The sequence below is a fragment of the Oryzias melastigma genome, linkage group LG9, assembly GCF_002922805.2.
Source record: "Oryzias melastigma strain HK-1 linkage group LG9, ASM292280v2, whole genome shotgun sequence".
Taxonomy (NCBI): domain Eukaryota; kingdom Metazoa; phylum Chordata; class Actinopteri; order Beloniformes; family Adrianichthyidae; genus Oryzias; species Oryzias melastigma.
In genome coordinates, this window is record NC_050520.1 from 7,579,667 (window position 1) to 7,601,957 (window position 22,291).

Here is a 22,291-nt window from a genome sequence, read left to right on the forward strand (position 1 = left end):
TTCCTTTTTCTCATTTGAGCTGGCAACTGGCTGAAAAGTTTATGGCTGGATAGTTTCAATATTGATAGACATTTTTGCTGTACCTGTTAGGTTGGGGGTGTGATGGGCTATAAGCTAGCAGGATAGCATGTAAACGGATGGATGATGGGAAGTGAGGGAAGGCTCACTTTGCGCTAATTGTCCGTCAACAACTCAGAATATTTTAATGAAATACAGCTGATCTGTAGAAACTACCCTAAAAAAGACACGATTTATCTTTAATTTTGGCCAAAAATGGCATAATCACAATTTGAAGACCACTGGGAAGACTTTTACAATAGATCAAGAGGATTGGAGTGCGACTTTCAGCTCAATTCTTAAGTTTTTAATATAAGTACAACAATAGATAAAACATCCACTAAAAAAGGAAATTTACTTAGTATCTGAAAAAGCAGTAAATAATGTTAAAGGTTTCTAAATCAATTCAAGTGGTGACAAGGCTGTGTCCTTAAATTTTAACCCATACCGAAACAAGAGCAGCAGCCAAGTCCTCCCCCAGAAATGATGAGCCTGGAGAACGCAGAGTCTCTAGAGGTTATCTATCCTAAAATATTCAAGCAAAGTTGTCTCAACCACACATTAATTCACTGAAACTCACCTCCAACACATTCTAGTGTAAAGGCATGTGTCACTGTCTGGGCCAGGAGGGAGAGATGAAGCACAGAAGCAGCAGATGGATGAGACATGATCAGAGGGTCGTCTCTATAGGGGAGACAATGCTTTCCCTGATTACCAAGAGCATTCTGCCTTCATTTTTATATTTAGAGTTGGACATCTTTCTGAGGGAAAACCAACCTGGATGGTACAGCAGCGATGACAATGTGAGGAGACAACAGTGAGAGAGAATAGTGGACGACTTCCACCAAACTTCCCCCATAGCCAACATCTCTGTTTCGGAACAAGAGTTCCTCAGTGAGCCAAGCCACATCACGACACAAGGCAGAAGCACTCACGCCCTGTGGAGCACAGAAGCAAAAAAATAAATGTTTAATACCAAAATCAGCAGCACGATCATTTACCATCTGGTGACATTAACTTGAACCAGTGTGCATGACTCAGAAAAACATTGTCGCGCTCCACTAAACCAGCTTAAAAACACATTTTGTTTATGAGCCTCTTGGAGAATTAAAGGTTATTTAGAGGGCCGGAGGCAACTTAGATCACAGCAAAAACAAGGTGGAATTTTCTCAGCAAACACATCAAGACGGGGATGACGCATTTACCTTGCGGTATCTGTGAAGCAAAAGACTGGCCACTACACTGGTGGACATCACAGCCTTGCAGGAAGCTGCAGCTAGAAAGATTCACAAACACACCATGAAGCCATTCCAATTCTGCATTCATCTTTTAAAGCCATTTTGATTGTATGAGAAGAGGAATATATATTATGCTGGACTCACAGAACATGAGGTGGAGGATGATGGCAACGCACAAGTCTTTTTCAGAAGGACTTAGTTCAGATGTGTGTTCAAATGAAGACAGAATCCACGGCATCTGCCGCGTCCCATACACATCTTCAACCCTTAGACACAATAGAAAAGGTAGGTGGAATCTAAATACTTGTAGCATCTCACAGGGGGTCTACAGATTTAAGGACGACAAATGGAAGATCTTTTTAAAGCTAATTTGAATCAAACTTAAGATCTAGCATACAAAAAAGCACTTTATGTCCAGTTGAGTTTGACTAGAATAAAAGGTTGGTTTAAAGGCATATTGGATTCTGGTTATCTTAAATATTTAAGGATTTTCTTGGACTGTTTAGATATAACAGATTTGGAAAACAATATTGTTGGATACACTTACAATAATTATTAGAGAGTTTAAAATTAAACATACAAATGACAATGTACTACTTGGGGTAGACTTTAACTGTGGCACTGGTGAACGGATAGCTCAACAGTAAAGTAATTTGTGTTTAAATTATATTCTTTTGATGTTTGAGTCATATTAATCTAAATAAAGCACATTTTTTTCTTAGAATTGTGTCTTAAAGAGTATCTCGCATGTTGACATCTCTGCAAAAAAATTGGTTGGCATTATACATTTACACATACACTGTAAACAGTGAAAGAATAATGTGGAAAAGTGGAATTGTCTTTCAATGATGGACTGGAATGCACCCTCATGGCCGAGGAGTTCTTCTGCACACTTATCTTTTTCTAATAATATAGAGAAACATGCTGTTGTGCTAAAAGTAAAGTCTTCTCCGTAGATCAAAGTCAAGTGTAACAAGATAAATTGATGCTCTTAAAATAAAGGAACTTTCCAGAGTTACACACATTAACTCACTGGTAAAAACTGATTTATGACCAGTTAACGACCTGAAGAAATTGCAGATTTGTTTTTACTTCTTTGGTGAAAGACTGATGGTTATGTTGCATTGATAGAACAAAACAATTAAGATCTGTTCCATAAGAATGGAAGGCAGCTTAATGTCTTTTTATAAAGTAAATAATATTAAATAAGTTTTGACAATTCTTAAAGGAATTACTGGGTTCTTAGAAAACTTTTTGGCCTAAGTGCTTTGTGTTTGCTGAATAATCAATTTAAAACCATAAAACTTAAAAAAAAAAAAAAAGGCACAGGACTTTACAGATAAACTTGCATACTAAAACAAGTCTGTTTTTTTTCTAGCAAAAGGTGAAAGTTTTTGAATAAACAAGAGAAAAATGTTCAAAAATTGCACATTTTAAACCATCAAAAGTAAAAACAAATGGTCCCAGTCCATAATTTTTTGATCTAATGTAAAAACGTTTAATTATGATTATGTTGTTTTTAGTCAAAATAAAGAAAAAAATCCTGTGTTGTTTTCTTGGAGATAGTTTCTGCAGAGAAGCAGTAGCTCATCAGAATTTCACCTGCGAGTTGTGGGTGGAACCATTGGCATGGACATAAGCCTGAGATGATATCCCATCATCCCATTGTTTAGACTCTCTCCCACTAGTTTGAAGCCCATCACAATCCAAACCAAACATTAGCAGTGCAACAAAAATGGCAAGCAACACTGTAGCTATCCAGGCGTACAGTTTTGAGCCAGATGCAAGTTCAAATGAGGAAAAAGAAGTAGTACATGGAGCTATTTGTCTGAAAGTGGATGGATCAGAATGGAGCATTATGGAGCTTGTGGCCTAATGACTGAAGTTTCATCAAGAGAAAAATGTTACAAGAGCATATAAAAAAAACACCAAAAACCAAATTTTAATTGGAGTGGGTCTTTAAGGCTTTCTGCAGAGCACTTTCGCTGTTAAAGAGTAAAAACCTAGTTTAAAAACAGAACTTATGAAGGTTTTACACAACAAAAATGTTTGTGCCAAACTAGAGTGCTTACAGACTGCCTGATCCATCTGAATGAATATTCCATCTTTATCACAAAGTGGACTTTAAACTCAGAAATGTAGAATACAAAACAGAGAAACAAGTTTCCTCATTAGATGCCAAGCAGAGATTGAACAGGATGCTGCTTTCTTTCAGTTATCTTTGCAGCTGACAGTCTGCATAAAGTTGATGCTAATTGGACCACGACTAAGAGGATGAAACTCCTATCAAAGCTTGTGTTGTATTTGTGCCAGATTTGGGGTTTAGTGGAAACTTTTAAAGAGCTGAAGATAAAGGAACTTTATCACATTGCAGATGACACAAAAACTAAATCCAAATCTCACTGATATTAGTTCACATTCTGAATGTACGATCCTATGCATGCTGGTATGCGTGGAAGGGGTTTGATTACCTGCTGTTCAGGATGACAGGCAGCAACAGGTTCTGTAGAGGGAGCCATTTATCTATCCTGCACCTTCCTGGCTCACACATCTCCTACAAACAAAATCAACATTCACAGGGCAGGAAAACAAAAGATCTTTAACACTGACCTCAAGGTCAAGTGTTAGGACAATCTCTTCTTTTAAAAAAACTTATATATCTTGTTTTGTGTTGACAAAAAATATTAAATACACTTAAGGTGCTAAAAGACGGCTAAAACTTCATGATGCTGCAGAAAAACTTGTGGAAACTTTTAGATCCGAGTGGGATGCCTCTGATAAGGAAAAATAAGGCAAAAAGGATTTGGCAGTCATTGATTCTGCAAGTTGTCCCACTTAAAAAGATGAAAGGTCTGTAAAGTTCATAGATACAACTGTGAGAGACAGAATTAAAAGTAAAAAAAAGATAACTTAACTTAACTTAACCTGGCAACTTTCTCAATGACAGAGTTCAAACATTTCCTGTAGATCTTCAGCAGATTTGTGATCATTGTATCTGCTATTTTGGTCCATTCATCCATACAGATCTTCCCTAGAGTTGTGATGTTGTGGGGCTGTTTCTGTAAACATGGACTTTCAACCTTCTCCTCAGATTTTCTATCGGACAGAGGTTCTGAGCCTAGCCAGAACACTCCAAAACCTTGAAATGCTTCATACACACACTCCTGGTTTCCTAGGCGATGTGTTTGGGATTACTGTCCTGCTAGACCAGGGGTAGGGAACCCTGGTCCTCGAGAGCCACCTTCCTGCATGTTTTCCAATATACCCTGCACTGGCATGTTCTTATTGGCTGGACACACCTGAACTAGGTAATCAGTCATGAGTAGGGACTCAAACAATTACCTGGTTCAGGTGTGTCTAGCCAATAAGAATATGCCAGTGCAGGGTATATTGGAAAACATGCAGGAAGGTGGCTCTCGAGGACCAGGGTTCCCTACCCCTGTGCTAGACGATCCAGCCGCGTTTCATCCTCAATGCTCTGACTGATAAAAGGAAATATTTTCCCCAAATCTCCTCATGCCCTCCTCCACCGTTTTCTGAATATGGATCAGTGGTCTTAGTCCCTTTGCAGAAAAGCAGCCCCAAAGCATGATCTTTCCACCCCCATGCTTCAAAGTGGGTTCGGTGTTCTTGGGATGCAACTTACTTCCAAACAGCAAATGGTGTTTACACCAAAGAGTTCTGTTTTGATCTCATTAGACCGCATGACATTCTGGATCATCCGGATGCTCTCTGGATAACTGTTCAGGTCTTTGAAAAATACTTCTGTGTAGTGCTGGACTTCCTCACTGTTCCAATGATCATATGTTCCCCGCCCGGTGGAGGGAGATCATCACTGATCTTGTATTTCTTCTATTTTGTAATAATTACTCCAACAGCTGATCTCTACGCTCCAAGCTGTTTGAAGATTGTAGATAGGTTCATCCAAGTCTTATTTACGTCAACAGTCTTATCTCTGGTGTCCTTTGACAGCTCTTTGGTCTTGGTGGACAGGTTGTACTTTAACTGTTTAAGGTGGTCAGATGTCTTTATTCAGATAACTAGTTCTAACAGGTGAGATAACTACAGGTAATGAGAGGAGGATAAAATATATTCTTGAGGAAAAAGTATTTGGTCTGTGAGAATCAGAGTTCTTGCTTGTGTTTAGAAGCTAGATACATATTTTCTGCACCATTGTTTATTTTCTTACATTTTGTCTTAAACGTGTTGTTTACCTCTTAGGAGCATCATCTCTCTTCTTTTTAAGTGGCACAACTTGGAGAATCAGGGCCTGAAATATATGTTTTTGTTGCTCTACCCATTATGTCTGGCCAACAAAGATAACTGAGTTTTTGTTCTTCTCAAAACTATTTGACTTGAGGAACATTTTCAGGAAAATTACACTTTTAACCATCACTTTTCAAGGAGGTATTAAGACCAGACATAAGTCAGTGTAATCTTTGAACAATGGTAACTGCAGTAAAAAAAAAAAAACATCAATAATGAACTTTCAAAGAGGTTATATACAAATCTTCATCTGCAGCAATGATTTATCTCTTCGCTCAGAGCAGAATTAGTGAACACTATTTGAAAGAGACAAAATACAAACTGATTTCTACACTTCCTTCTTTTCAGTCATGACGTTTTACGAGCAGAAACAGCTTAAGGACATTCTGGTTAAGTTGATATTTCAGCAGTGCACCTTCAGAGAGAAAGGTTGACCCAGATGAACCCTCACACTTCCTTCAGGTTGCTTCCAGAGAAGGTCCCAGAGCCACTGCAGAACAGATCTTAAGCAGACCTGTGAGGATCCCTGAAATATTAACACATACAAGATACACACTTCAGTAAATCACAAGTATGTCTTTGTCATAGGGATGGACATTCCTACAGCCTGAAGACATAAAATAGGCGTGAAGCAGCAGCAGTTTGTGTGAGAGCAAATGAACTGATGGAACGTGCTTCATGTCTAAATGTCAGAACTAAATGATGGGGCGAGGACCTTATTATTGCAGTTAACAGAAAGCAACACCCTCTTTAGTGAATTCTCATAGTGTGGATAACAGAGGGCAGGATTAATGGAGGCCAACAGAAATCACAGATGCTTTGGGAAAATTAATTGTAGCTAATCAACCAATGCTGGGCAGTGAGGAATTAAAGAGCAAAGCTGAGAGAGCCTCTAAAAGCCAGATCAGCAGCAGGAACGACAATATCCATCAACAATATGAGCCTCTCGTGAGACAACTCAATCTGTGCAAAAAGCCCCAAAACAACCCATGGCTGATACAGACACAGAAGGCAAGCATGATAAAAAAAGATTTCAAATTTAAAATTGACTTTTCTAACAAATGTATGTTTCAAAGCTTTTGTTTTTCATTATAAGTTTTAAAAAAAATGTTAAAAAATGTTGAAGCGACAGGTTATAGTAAAGCCTCAGTCACAACTGCCTGGGTAAAAATGTTCATGCACTGTTTTCCCACAGGCATGAGTGAGGGTGACGAGGTGCAGGCGTACCGTACAGGTTCATCCTTTTTGAACACCCCTGAAATCCTCCATGTTAATCCTTCCAATTAGTGCCTTTCACGTGAAAAGTGTGTGCTCCTTGCATGCAGCCTGACCGTTCGAAATTAAGAAATTAGACAATCGGGGCGTAGTTTGTGCGGATGTTTCACGAGCATTTATCACCTGCATGTCCTGTGGATACGGCCTTTGTATGCAGTGAGGAGACCGTACTCACACTTCACTAATGGATAGTGTGTGAACACCAAACGACAGCTTCACCCGTACGTCATAGCTTACATTAGCCTTACAATTACTTCACAATATACTTTCTACACAAACGACAATCATATGTGCAATTTTCATGACTAGGGATGGTATCATTAAGGTTTTAAGGATACCACTCCTCTCATTGATACTGCTTATCGGTCCAGTATTCTTATCCATATTGTTCTGTGTGAAAACGAGGGAGAAGATCAATAACAAACTAAGTACATACAAATCTTTTATTTCAGAATAAACACAACATTTTAATTTAGTTTTTTTTATAACACTAAAATAAAATTATTAATAAATAATAATGTGTCTTTGTAATAATAGCATACCTTTTAAGGTATAAACAGTGTTATTAGGAACCAAAATGCACAGAACAACAACTACCCTCCTGACTTAAAAAAAACAGTAACAGTGGAAATAAAGTCGCTCAATGTTGCTTTAATTAATTTTTAATTGTATGTCAGGTAATTTATTATTATTGAGGCACAAAATGAACTTTCAGCCTGTTCATTTTATCACTGTTGCTTAGAGTGCTGGAAGCCATACTCATGTTCTCCTTTTCATTGTAGTTTCATGCACTTATCTTTAATAAACTACACTTTAGTCATGTGATCTACATGTGTACCGCTAGCATAAACACCTGTTGAAACTACAGTAGCGCTAGACCTCTTACTTGGACGGTCAGACTCTGTGCACCTCTCTGTTAGAATCCGGTGTATTTAGCGTGGTGTTTGGACAGGTTACTGGTGTTCCCGCCCTTACAGCCACGTTTTTGCTACATCTGAGACAACGCAGGCTGTCTGCGTCTACTTTAGGAACAGATGCACTTTGAACCTTTTTGCTGGCGGTTGCTGTGCCCTCTGCCTTCTGTCACTGTCAGCAGGACAATGCGTGTGTGAAAGCAGGTGCTGCGTGAGCAGCCCCCCATACACACACAGGAGCGCGAAAAGCAAAAAGCAGTGATGAAAAAGGGAGAGACTGGATGTTTTTTAAAGCCATATAGAAACAAAGTAGTGCATGACATGTCGATAAGCAATACCATTAAAGCTGAAACTTATCGGTCAAGTAAAAATTTATAATATGGCACCGGTTTGGTACTGCATGCCTATTCATGACGTTTTTTTAAGGTTGCCGCATGAGCTTCAAGGGAACTACAAGGCACCTGCACTCCCCTTAAAGGGTAACCAAACACTAAATAAACTTTTTTTGGCTGCTGATCTCTACAAATGGGGATTTAAAAGTGCTGTCTGATTTATAATAAACTTGTTTAATTCCTGAAATCATAGTCTAAGACCGTCTGTGTGCTGCCGCCTACAGGTTAAAATTAGGTATTACAGTTGAATTTTGTGATTGGTCAATTGGTGCAAGTCCAAGAAGTGTTCTCGTCATCGTGCTCTGAGCTCCAGTATAAAAGCCACGCCCATATTTGAACACGCTCAAAGCACACCATGTGATCGTTTGAGCTCTCCCCGCAACGCAGAGAGTGGCAGAGCTAATCAACTACCTTGGCTCCTCCATCTAATTCCAAGATCGTTGGAGGTCGCCCTGCGACGCTGAGAACAGCAGAGCTTTCTCCGCAATGCTGACGCAGAGAGTGGCGGAGGTCACCCTGCTATACGGCGAGAGTGGCAGAGCTTGCTTGGTTGCTAAACCGGCCCTTTGAGAGCTGGCTGGCTGACTGACTGACAGACAAAGGGCTTTGGCCTCCTAAACATTATGATTTTTTTTTTTTTTTAATTTTATTTTCATTGAGACAATAAAAAAAAGATCTTTTAGTTACTTCAAGCTAAACTCACTGTAACTGTCAATCACATCCAGACCACACCTCCTCTGCTCAGCCTGCCTCCCCTAGCCCCACCCCCTTTTTTTGCATTTTCAAATCTAGACTGAGAGTGGAGTCAGCCTCCAACTGTCCTGTTTGGTTACCCTTTAAGCTATGGGCACATATACCAAAATGCCACCATAAGGCGGCCTAAGTGCCAGTTTTTCAGCAAACTCTGCAGATGGCTGCCGGGAGGCTGCAGGGTGCCACTTGTAATGGGACTGCACAGTTGCATTTTTACACACAGCACGACAGCCGCTGAAGTCAAGAAAAAGTTCAAATTCAACAGCGACTAGAAAAATTTTTTGCGATATTTGCATCTGAAATATAAGAAGGATGAGCTTTTTTGAGTGTTTATGTGAAGGTGTGAAACTCAGGTGAGAGGGGAAAAAAAAGGAAATTTCCAGCCGACCACGAGCCATTTGTTCATGTTAATAATCTGTTTGGTTAGTCGGTGAACGCTACCTCTCTAATAATTTAACTTTTTAACTTTGCTTTTGATGTAAATAGTATAAGTGTGCATGTAATTTTGTTTTGTCCGAGCAGTGCACGGTTGCGCAAGCGTGCAGGGAATATTGCCCAGGGCTACCAGACTGCCTGTATCTGCATTCATGACCACGCCAACGATTTTTAGTAAAAATTGGGCTGCAGGAGCCAATTATGAAGATTCTGCCGATGCCTCCCCATCGCGCGGTGGCAGTTTTATATGTGACTGTAGCTTTAAGATGCAGCCAACCGAAAATCCTGCAGCACCTGTACAGGTCAACTGTGTGTGACTAAGGCTTAAGGCTCCAATATTAATTCTTTCTTCTGGCCTCTGATTCCTTACAGGTACAATGCATGTTCTCATTACAAGTTTCAATGTTTTTAGTGTCAATCAAGCTCAACGATTATAGAATTAACTGATGTTACTCTCATCTCAAACACAATATTTTGCTCTAAATGTTATTTGGGATTTTTAGTTCTAGCCAAACACGTCACATTGATTTTTTTTGGACGTAACATGAAACTATCCAACTGTTGTGTAACCTCACACCCACCCCTCAAAGAGGAGTGTTTGAGCCGTGGGGCATCGCTCTTGTAATGAGAGATGAAGATGCACACGAGCAGAAAAATACTCTTTGCTGCATGATGAAAATGCACCAACCAGTAATTTAGAAATACACTTGCGTAAGCCAAAAATTAGTTTTGCAGAAAATTGAAAAGATGTAAAGACATTCAATGAATCTCATGAATCAGTGAACACAAAATCTGTCAAAAAAACATGGTTAAAAATTGAAAAACCTTTCTTAATCATGTTTTTAGTGCTTTGTTTAAACTACATGACATGTAATAAAAAAAAAACACCTTAATGTATTACAAACCATTTTATACAAATGTATGCAATTATTTGGGCAAATCCACAAAATTCAAACCAAGTCTTTTTTATGAAGTGAAATACTGGCATGCAGTTTGTCCTCAGCTGGCCTGAATCCCTATTGCTGCACAGAGGTTTAGAAAAAAATCCCAGTCCCAAGTCAAATCTGTTTTGTCATCCCTTTAGGGGTGTCAGATTTTGTGTTTGCTCTTCTGTGAGAGTTTGCATGTATGCACCTGCATGTTGGTTTTGGTCACAGAGTCATAAGAGATGCCCACCGGGACCAGACTGACATCGGGGACAGATCCCTCTTTGATGAGTTGCCTTATGCGAAGAAGCCACTGGCCCCCGTGGCCAGACAGGGCAGACACGCCAACACTTAACGCCTGACCCTCATGGAGCAGCTCACCTATCAGCTGAGGAGGAGGAGAAGAGACAAATGTAAGTCTTAAAAAACAAATGCAGCCCCCCAAAAAAAACGTTAGGCCCAATCCAAATTCTTCTCCTACTCTTAGGGCTTTTCCCTACCCCACCAATTAAAGAGGCATTTGGAGCTTTAACTGTGTCTGAAATTGTTTTTTTTCCAAGGGGAAGGGGTAGGGACTTGGGGCTGTGTATCCCTCCGCTGAGAGAAGAAATGCATTTCTTCACGCGAGTGTGCTCTGAAGCACAGAAATTTACATTTAAATGCAAGTATTGATTTTTTGCTTTTTTGTGTCTTTCTAAAACTGATGCTGCAATGTGTTTTGCGAGAGCCGGTAGCTAGGCTCTAATGTAGTTGACCGGCGACTATTGATGATGTCATAAAGGATTAGTAACGTCCGAATTTGAAGACTACATTTTTTCTACTTTTTTCATATCTCTCCACTTCAGGGTGCTATAAGTAGGGGTAGGGGTAGAATTTGGATTCGGCCTTTAAATACAAAAAGCACAAGGAAGAGAAATAAGGGACTACAGAAGACACCATAATTAGGGGTGTCAAAATATCATTTCAATTGCAATGAATTAATAACAGCCATTTTTGTTATGAAGCTATTTAATTGTGACCAGAAACTAATTAAATTAATCTAATTTAATTAGAAACATTTTTAACCTAATAATTGCTTTAAAAATTCTCATTTTGAGGTATTTTCATTTAAACTCATGACATTCTGGCGCAGTAAAAGATAAAATTACAACTAAAAAACAAAGCCTTATGAAGTCAACCTTTACTTTTACATCAACAAGGGATATTTTTTTCCAATCTCGAGCAATTAAGAAAAAACCTAAAGACCTCCAATCCAGAGAGCTCAAATTTAAATTTCGTTTGCAATCGAAAAAATATTGACCTAAAACATCTTATAATACTATAATATATACGTGACAAACCTCAATCCACAGTTTACCGTCCCATGCCATCATCCCTCCACTTCCCCCATTACTTTATTATAACGAACAGTTGACGGGCTTTATCTCTTACCCAACAGATAATAGTGTGGCGTTGTGGGCTTGTTTGCGTTAGTTCTGTATAGAACTACAAAGTCGCACATTGACGACGTCACAACAGTAACGCAACATGTGCTGCATACACAACGGTAGACAGACACGCATTGGGAACAATGTAGGAGACGCTTCAGCTGAGTTAAAATGATGCAAATGAAAAGTTGGACCTTTGATTTTTATATTTGAAAACATGACAATGGTTATAAATTAAAAACTGAGTTATTGTTCTTAAAAAAGAGTGCTAATTTGTCTATATTGCAATTAAAACAGTCATTTGACACCCATAAACAATTAAGCACCTTAATGCATTGGGCGGTTGCTTCTGTAGAGTCGGTTCATGTGTGATAATGCACACATCAAAGAGCATTATCCCGCTTATACTACGGTCCTGCTACATTTTCAAGTTCAAATCATTTTTCACAAAAACCAGACTATTTAAAAAGCGATGCGTTGTCATGGTAACAGCTACATCGCCTGTCCCATCCTCACTCTGCTCTCGCTCTTTCCTCTCTGAGGAAAGTGGTCATCAGGAGAAGTTAAACAAACCATCATTACAGAGGGAAAGTTCTCCTATAAATGATTGGTTTTGTTTAGTTGATGAAGCTAAAGTTTGTTTTCAAGAAACAAAGTTTAATGTCTAAATTGTTCCTCTGGTGTCACCACATTGTGTCTCATTTCTTACCAATGTTTTATTGTCCATTTCTCTTCAACTTCATCCCAGGCTTCAAACTCACCAAACAGGTTAAAGGAAACTATATTTTTCTAATGTCTTTTCTACTGTCTTGCTGTTGTGACAAACTGTGGAATAACATCTGGCAACATGTGTATTAAGCCATTAATAAGTAGGTCGTGTTCAAGTCTACTGTTTTTCAATGTGATAAATTAAAGCACCCTGGATCATTTTCTTTTGTTTGTTTGTATGTTTTCTTGGATGTTCAAGATTGAAAAAAAAGCTTGGTATTGTAAAAATAAAGATTTATATATGAAAAACTTCAGAAACTTTTAGTTTTATGTTGATATTTAGGTCACAATGTTCCAAATTTCAATAAAAATACCCCAAGATGAGGCCTTTTTTCTGCAATTGTTTGGTCCAATTAAAAATATATCTATTTGATTTATTAATTAAAGGTCATGATTAATTAATCGCACAATGAAATTGATTATATGACAGCACTAACCATAGTGTATCCAAAAATACTTCTTAGCCCCAAGTATAAATTCCCTTTGTGATAAAAAAAAAACAAACAAAAAAATCTCTTAAAGGTAGTTCTACACTAAAAACAATAAAGGTCTGTTAACAATGAAATAAAATCAATAGACAAGCACCCTTTCACATAAAATCAACCTGCTCCGTCTGTATGGCTAAAAAAGAAAATGGCATCAATAATAAATGCTGGATTTGCATCTTGGGTTGTACTCTAAAGGTACTTCTAATGAGTTGTACGATACAGTATTGATCATTAAAGAGCTGGGATGCTCTGAATCAAAAGTTTATTTCATTTAAAGAAAAATGTTAGACAGCACAAATTATGTCCTTGCTACTCAGATGGATTGTATTGATGAAGGGATGCTAATTACTGAGAAAGGGGGGTAAATCTTTGGTGAAGCCTAGTTAATCATTGCTGAAAAAACAAAAGAATGGGTATGGAAGGCGACTGAGATATAAATGAGAAGATCGGGGGAAAAACTAGAACAAACAATGGAAACTAGAGGGGAAAAAAAAGAAAAACATTACACCTTCCAATTAGGGAAAAACCCACTCATGCAGTTCTGCTTCCCGTTAAGGTCCTCACTCCCACAGAAAACTCCAAACTTTAAATCTCTGCAGCAAAACCTGAGCTCCGGGAAACTTTGAAAGAGAAATGAGGATGGGGAATAAAGGTGAAGCAGCAAAGACAGTTGGTACTGATTGAGGAGTTTGTAACACTCCTCGGTGGAGTGCAATGTAAAAAAAATGACAGTGATTGAATGAGTTCTGAATGCTCATAAACTAAACACCCAAACGATAAAGGAGAGGCATCATTTCCACTGCCTACTTTGCAATTTTATGTAATTACCTGCTCCTTCCTGCCCTCTTGCTTCTTCAGGAAGATTCTGGAGCAGGGTTGTGTTTATACAACATTTTGGGTCTCGCATACGCTGCTAATTATGAGGACTGACACAGATGCCATGTTTTGGTTGGTGACAGAGTGGCAAGCTGAAATCACACTGTTTTTATGGATAATGTGTTAAGACACCATATTGGTAGAAAAAAAATGTCCTTTTGGTACGGAATTAAGATCAGAGATGTGCACTTAGACGTCGGTAAAAACGGAAACGGATTTGGTTCAGTGAGTGGCCCCATTGTGATGAACAGAGGCTTTCTGGCTTGTTTATTCACACAGCATTGTTTTGTATCTGTTGCCTCCCAAGACAATAATGAATATTAGCCAAGGTGTAAAGAAATGCTACACCGTTCTGTCAAAAGAAAGGTGTTATAGAGACGGGAATCAGGCAATGTAACTGGTGCTTCTATCTGCCTTCTGCAGTAATGCAATTTTGAGGTGATGCCTGCATCTAAAGGCTAATCGAGCTCTGTGTATGTTCCCCTTACAGGATCAACAAATATCTAAATATTTCCACAAATGAGTTATTTAGGAGTAAATGAAATATTCAGGCTCGACTTCTGTGGTGAATGGGGGCTTAAACTGATGACTCTCCACTTCTACTTCAACATAATACCTCGCAAATGAGAAGAAATGTTTAAGCATTTTCAGCCCTTTGACTACGTGCATAGATCTGTCATTTTGGAGATGCAAAATCAAAGTCAATTGGCAAAAACATTTCAAGAGGCAAATGTGGTATAATCTTGCGACGTTCATTATTTATTATTTAAGTTGCTACAACTAAAACTAAAAATGGGATACAGGAAAGAATCGACAGCACTGGGACGTCTGTGGCAGATGACGAAAACCTTCACAACATCCAGAAAAAGGAACATAAATCAAGGTCTTAAAATATCAAGTTCTTTAGACAAACTGTATTCCAGGGTGGTTTTGTCTGACAGTAGCTGGGATAGGCTCCAGCATCCCCCTGACCCTAAAAGGGATTTAGTAGTTTGATTTAAGCCTCAGGTGACTTCTTTGTTGAAAAAAACTCTGAAAACTGCTTCTTAAATCAGTGAATGTTTTATCTGGATGGAATTCTAATGAAAAAGAAGAATTAATATCTTCATTTGCAAGTGTAAAAATATCTGAGAGTAATTAAAGTACAGTATAGGGCAGAGGTCTGCAATTAGAGCCACACTGTGGCTCTTTTACTGTGATAAAAAATGATTTGACTAAACATGGGTTTGTAGTTATGGTTCATTTGATTTACTTAATGATGTTTTATCATTTACGTTTAGATTGTTTTAAAAGTTTTGATGGACTGTCAAGTACACAATTTTTTTTTTTACTAAAAGAAAGAAGGCTTTTAGCAATGAGACATTAAATCACCCATTACTGATAAACCTGAAGGACAAAATCCTTATTAACAAAAGTGAACACAGCAGAAGTGAAGACCTTGCAAAGTATTACAGAGAAGATACTTAGTAGAGGCTTTGGGGCAGGTTTTACTTCACAGTATTTTTAAATAGTTTTATGCAGATTAAGTTTGAATTTCCTTAGTAAATTACAAAATATTTAACTTTTAAAGTTGGGTAAAATAAAAGTTCTATTTAAGGATGGCATTAATTTGCCTCATTAAAACAAATGAAAGCTGCAACTTCCACATGAACTACTGGAAAGAAATTGCTTTTGTTATTATTATCAATATTATAGTTGATTTGAATAAAGGTTGAAAAAAAAAACATTTTGACACTATACTTAGAACCTAAAACTGAGATGATAATTAGTTGTTTGATTTCTAGAACTGAGTGCATCCGACAGTCACAATGGTTCACAATTTCACAAATCATCAACATACAGAGAGTCAAAGGTGACTAAATAAACAGGCCATTCAATGCTTAAATAGATGAACTTACAGAAGTCATGACAGGTGAGTATAATGTCTCCATTTCAGCATCCAGCTCAGTTGACACAGAGGATGGCAGGAGGACAACTCCTAATTTATTCAGAACTGATCTATGGGGGGGAAAAAAAGAGGAATATATGCAGGACTTCTGAAACACCAAAGAATTTCTGCATTTCTGCTCCTAAACCAGTTCTGGCTCTCCAAACCTGGGAGGAACAGTCGTAAGAGTGGCATCCAATTCCACACAAACACAAGATGAGCAAGGTCTGTGTGCAGCTCGCCTTGCCCAGGAGCCTTTTCTGTGGGTTTGAGTGTGTGAGAGCGTACCTCAGGAAGGGGCTGTTAACGTGGAGAGGACAGATAGTGTATGGTACTCTCAGGTTGTGACAGAAGAGCACGAGAGGGATGAGAGCACAGTCCACCATGCTCTGACGCAAATACACATAAACCAGCGGAGAGCCCTGAGCCGGAGAACAGAGGCAGATTCAGATCAACAAAATTCCACACATTGTGATTCATTACAGAAAACAAAGACTGGTTGTGCAGAGGTGGCTTTTGCGATCAAACACCACAAGTTTAGGCACAAAACTGAAGAAAAAAAGACCAAAAGTAATAGTTTTCCCTTTTGAACCCTTTGATAATAAAGTGATGTGGGTGTAAAATTTATTTTTATATATGAGTTAGAGGTCTGATTAGTTTGAGTGCTTACCATCCTAATTTACAAAAAAACAAACTTTTTTTAAACTTGCCACTTCATGTACAACATAGCTTTATTATATGTATAGATTATAGAAAAAAAAACAATATATAAGTTTTATTGGGGGGGTAGGGTCCCATTATCCAGAAGACTGTTTTGTTAAAAGACAAAAAAAAGTTTTTAAAAAATCTAAAAAACACCACATTAAACCTAAACTTCATGGAAACTGCACACTCGTGGACTGAAGTTCCAACTTCAATTATCTTTTGATCCATTTTAAGAGCCATAATTTAAAAAAAAAAAAAAAAACTGTCGTTTTCTAGGACATAGTTTCTGCAGAGTGGCGGTGGTCCATCAGAAATGAACCGCTGAGCCATGGAGCTCCTAAGAAAGAGCTTGTGGCCGTCCCAGTTTTTTTTTTCTGCGTAAAATAAAAAAATTCTTCAATCTTCAAACAAGATTTTTATGCGTACTCCTGTTCAACTACAAGTTGAGTAAAAAATATACTCAGAAATACCATTTTTAATCTAATTGTAGTGATGCACGATATTGACTTTTTGCAACCGATATCCGATATTTTCCAGCCTCTTGCAGACGATACCGATAATCAACAAATATTTTCTTTAATACTTGAAAAAAAAATATTTGCAAGTACAAAATGAGAGCATATGGCTCTTATGTATTTCATCAAATTTTCCAAACTTGTTTTACTTGTACATAAATTGAACAACAGGTAGTAGAAACACAATTAGCTTTTTCAGTGACCTATACATCTGTAAATGGAGAAAGTGCATTTCAATGGTCAGAACAAATGCCGAGTTTAACTTAAATAGTAATGTAACAAGGACATTTGTCAATACAAATATGCCCAATATAATAGCATGCAAAATAAGTACTTTAATCTCAAAGTTCAGAATTACTGCTTTGTTTTATACCGATGTGCAAAATGAATAGGTGCTCATAGAAATTAACTTCTCAAAACTATAGGCATAGGCTTGGATTCTAACAGATTAGAATCAAGCGCACCTCTCTGCTAGAATCTGGTGTATTTAGCGCGATGTTTGTACAGACTTTATATATTTAGTGTTTAAATGCAGTTGTTAAGGAAATGTTAGTTTTGTTAATGAGGGGCAGTGCAATGTGTACTGAGAAGTTAACTGAAACATTTTAGTGATGTTACCCTGAAGTTCTTCATTTAAGAAAGGAGGATGTAGTGTCAGGGACGTAAAAGGGTAGGAACCTTAGTGTGTCTGATATATGTTCCTGGGGGACGTTCAATAAAGAGGAATCTGTGCACAGCTTTGAGATCTATAAAACTCAGCCACCTGAACAGTTACTGGTGTTCCCGCCCTTAAAATAAACTTTTTTTTTTTACATCTCAGACAGAGCGGACTCTCTTCCTCTACTTTGGATAAATACGGAGACACTTCTGACCTTTTTGCTAGCGGGTTCTACCATCCCCGTCTGTGTGTCAGCAGAGGGGGAGACCAGCCCCTCCCTGACGCAGCTCAGTGAGGGAGAGATGGAGAAATCCGTCTACGGTGGCACCGTTAAGCAGTACCGATAAGGCTGAAACTTTTGGGGTGAGCAGACAAGTTGTGATACAAGTAAATACTGAGTGGTGAGTGAGGACGCGTCGGCAGTTTAACCCTTTAATTATCGGCCCATTTTATCGGCGAAATTTTCTCTTATCGAAATTATCGGTGTGACGTCATAATGTCCAATATCAGACGATAAATATCTGTAACCGATAATATCGTGCAACCCTAACTAATTGTCTTTATAAGTGTCCCCAATAATCAGAAAAATGAAACAAGAGTGTTAAAAACACCAAAAACCTGATTTTCATTGAAGTGGGTCTTTAAAAGTTCTTGACAGTAAAGGTCATGAGTATCACCAGTAACTGATGTGCAATTTACTCTATAAAACTTCAGAGAAATCAGAGCAAAACATATCTGTAAAATACATCCGTGTGGATAGTATGATCACACAAGTTTTCTTTTATTTAGTCAACCATGTAATTAGATCTGTGTAGTGCACGGAATGAAATATATATAAACAGAAAAGAGAAACTTACTTTTCTATCTAATGGGTTTGTACAAATCAGAATGGACTTTTAGAAGGTTTGTGAAAAACTGAAGTTTTTAAAGCATGTTTTAAAACTGAAGGGCTTGAGACACACTTACTCATAAGCAAACAACACGTAAATATTTCAAGAGTGCATTTAAAATCTCTCATACCTCTCGTGAAGCTCTGTGCAAAGCTGACAGATGGTTGAGGTTAACCTGAATACTGCCAAACACCGAAGCAAACATCTTCAGCATCGCCCAGCCCGCGAATCTGGTTAGGGGACAGAATGAGACATTGCTAAAGAAGAAAAAGAGGGATCATCGGAACAGAAGGACAGGCGAGGATCCAACAATACAAGAGTAAAGCACACGCAGCAGAAACGTAGAAAAAAAATGCTGGGATTTCAAATAAGAGGTAATTTTTATTTATAAGTTAGTGGAGATAGGTGAGAAAACATTTAAATGAGATAGATGAGACGGAGCAGGGAAAACAGGGATAAAAGATGACACAGGAACAAGCAGAGACTAGAAAGCGATAAAGAGAAGGGTGTCAGAGGCTGACGGCTGCAGATGAGACAAGAACACGACTATAAATATGGAAAAAGTAGATAAAGGTGGAAAAAATGTGTATTTTAAAAAGATTGGACGTAAAGGAATAAAAAAGTTTAAGGGAAAAAAAAGGGAGTGAAGTTTCAGCTCCATTTCGTCAGACGTTTCCAGAATTTCTGACTTCAACTGTAGCAGCAGATTCTTAAAACTTGAAAGATTCATTGTATTTTTTTCATTTTCAAATGTGTCATCTTTTCATCAGGGCAAATGTAGTGGTTGCTTTCCTTCCACGATCAAACGCACGCCTCTAAAACTGTCAGTCATCTTGAGGAGCATGCTGAATGACTGATCGTAATGCATCTGCAAGTAGATCTCATCAACACTGTAGACATCTGACCAATGTATAATGTATTTGTCTCCTGGAGACGGCATCAAATGGAGAAATTAGAGACGTGTGCTGAATTTCTATTTTTGCTGTTCCTTTGTTGTTCAAAAGTACAGTAAAATGAAAGTAAATGGATGCTTTTCTGTATTGAATTTTCAAGATTTAGACTTTGCTGATAATGTGGAGTTACAATGAGCAGTTTTAAAGAGAAACATTGCAATAATATAAAAATAGTTTTAGAAAACATGAAAAATAATCTTAAATACACAAAGATATAAAAATAAGCAGCCTTTTATATTAAAAAATGATCATCATGAGAAATTGTCCAGGTGCAAATGTGTTTTTTATGTTTTTACTGCAAATCTAGGGTACACGGTCTTGTTTCAAATTTTTTTTCCCACTCATTCTCTGGCCTGATTTCCATAGCAACTATAACAACACTGACTATCATCAATTAAGAACACAAAATCACAGAAGGCAGTAACAGGTCGGTTCAATTTCTCTAAAAATGTCTCGTTTATCTTTTACTCTGTCTTCATAATGGGCTTGAAGCTTTATGCATTCCTTGGATATTTGGGTCCAGCTCAAATCCAGAACTCTGGTGAGTGCTGAAGGGGCAAAGATGCTTTGTGATTTATTCAGTGGCATCCTTGTTCATTAAAATGAAAGAAGTGTCTGCCAGTAGCTCATTAATGTGCTTTTAATAGTTTTTGGGATGGCAATAGAGCTTAATGGCAAAGAGTAATAGATTATGCAAGGCTTTGATTACACAGCCAGTGTTTGTTAATTGTTTGAAGTTACTGTTTCATGGGGATCTGTGGAGTTTAATTAATGGAGCTCCAAATACCTGAACTGCTAAATAGGTTTATTTTAACATCAATAAGTACAAGTATGCATATATACAACCTCCTGTTTCTAAAATAAAGAATGCAGGTGAGCATAATGCACTAACTAGGATTGTTGTACAGAGTTGGTTTGCACACAAACCTTAGGAGGGCAGAGGAAATGCAGGTGTTAACAAGAGGAAGGAAGGGGGAGAGACAACCAGGCCTCTCCTGGCAGATTTCCCCCTCAGGTGCTTCTGCTTTTACCGCCTCCTTCACCCTAAAATTCAAAGACAGGTTTGAGGCAGCAAAAAGACATCATGGTCTTGAACTTGTATGAACATCAGACTTCCTGACTGCTGCACAAAAGTTCACACTGAATCACACAGACTCAAAATCAGACACAAGCTGACAGGGACGGGAAAAGTCTCCCAAGTTATCTCAATACTCTTCCTCTCCCACATAGATTCCAAAAGTAGACAATTTTTTTCTATCTTTGAGTCTCTAATCTCTTTAAAAACCTCACTTCAATGAAAATTGTGTTTTTTAACATGTTTTTGTGGCACTTTTCTGATAATGGAGGGCATGTAACCAGAAAACTAAAATTACATTTATGAGTTTCTATTCAAATCATTTTGAATCAGGCGCAGATGGAAAATGCTGCTTGAAAAAGATCGTATTTGTGACGTAGAAAACACACTGAGGAGGCGACAAGCTCCTGGCTCCGCCCCTTTCTGATGCATCCACTGGTCGATGAATAGATCCCTGTACGTCTTTGTTTTTACCCGTCTGAGCATCTGGGGCAGAATTGTACTACTGGATATCTCCGATATTGCTCGCCACTTTTGTTGCACCGGTTAAGTTAGGTCGGGGATGCGAGTGGCTGTAAACTAGCGGCACGTAAACAGAGAACTGAAGGGAATGGGGAGCGGGGGAGCTCGCACTAACAATCCGCCCACAAATCATAGGTGAATTTCTAATGAACTACTGCTGCTCTGCAGAAACTTCGCCCTAAAAGTGAAGGTGTATTTTATTTTAAGAAAAAAAAGAAACAATTTAAAAACCACTGGGAACGCTTTTAAAGTAAATCAAAACACATGATCAAAGTTGTTTTTTAAAGTCCCCCTCCAATGAAAGTCATGTTTTTTTGTGATTTTAACATGTGAGGGATTTTTCTTACGAAAGAGAACAAATGTAATAAGAAATCATTTTGTTTTTGCATTTCTGAGTATTTCTCCTTTTAAATCTCTGTCAGTCAAACTGTCACAGACAGACTCTGTTTGAATTATTGATCTTCTTTACATCACAACAGCTCTGCGGCACATCCCCTAAACCCTCATCTGGCTAGGCTAGCCTGTCTAGCTCAGGTGCTGGAAAAGAAAAGATGGCATATTTGCATTGACTGCAGTCAAATGAGCCGCCATGCGCATTTCCGTGGTAAAATCAGCTGACACTGTTTTGTGTGAGTTTCATACAATACCTACAGTAGCAAGGCTGCAATTGCTGGAAAATTCTGAGACTCTGCAGAGCTTCAATTGAGTGCAGTTGTAAAGGATTGCAAATGAATGAAAGACCATTTTGATGTTAGCTTTCATTATTTTCCCAAGAACTCTGCTCTGAGAAACCAATGGATTAAATGTATTAGTCACAGCAAGGTCAATAAACATTGGAGAATTAGCTAAAAGAGTCTTTGGTGAACTGGAGGGAGAAAGAATCAGGATTTTGGAGGAAGTTTAGTCCATAAAGATCTTCACTTCCTCTTCCCAGCTGACATCCGGATCAAAACGATACGGCTGGACATTACCGATATTGCTCAACATTTTTATGTAGCAGTGGTGAAGGTGTACGCCAGTGAGACACAGAACTATCATAATCAGGGGCGGGGTCACTCAGCTCAGCGCTAATAGCCACGCCCACCCAGAGGAGATTTTGGAAACAGAGACTTCAGATCAACATGAAAAATGACTTTTTAAGACATTTAGGTTATGGAATTTTGGTCAAAACTTTTCATCTTCCTGTCCGCTGCTTCCCTTTCGGGGTCGCGGGGGTGCCGGAGCCTATCCC

The 22,291-nt window shown here is 38.3% G+C and overlaps 1 protein-coding gene across 2 annotated transcripts in view; it reads right to left on the reverse strand.

Moving 5' to 3' along the window:
• Nucleotides 1-22,291, reverse strand: part of gpat2 (glycerol-3-phosphate acyltransferase 2, mitochondrial) — a 52,361-nt gene that overhangs the window by 19,886 nt on the left and 10,184 nt on the right. For both annotated transcript variants that reach the window (XM_024276136.2, XM_036213501.1), the window contains exons 6-16: nucleotides 20,391-20,507; nucleotides 18,641-18,740; nucleotides 16,031-16,164; nucleotides 15,714-15,813; nucleotides 10,465-10,644; nucleotides 5,977-6,087; nucleotides 3,767-3,849; nucleotides 1,440-1,561; nucleotides 1,263-1,333; nucleotides 835-995; nucleotides 638-741 (exon numbers count right to left, since the gene is read on the reverse strand). In XM_024276136.2, the coding sequence (XP_024131904.1) occupies nucleotides 638-741; nucleotides 835-995; nucleotides 1,263-1,333; nucleotides 1,440-1,561; nucleotides 3,767-3,849; nucleotides 5,977-6,087; nucleotides 10,465-10,644; nucleotides 15,714-15,813; nucleotides 16,031-16,164; nucleotides 18,641-18,740; nucleotides 20,391-20,507 (1,283 nt within the window). The remainder of the gene's footprint in view (nucleotides 1-637; nucleotides 742-834; nucleotides 996-1,262; nucleotides 1,334-1,439; nucleotides 1,562-3,766; nucleotides 3,850-5,976; nucleotides 6,088-10,464; nucleotides 10,645-15,713; nucleotides 15,814-16,030; nucleotides 16,165-18,640; nucleotides 18,741-20,390; nucleotides 20,508-22,291) is intronic.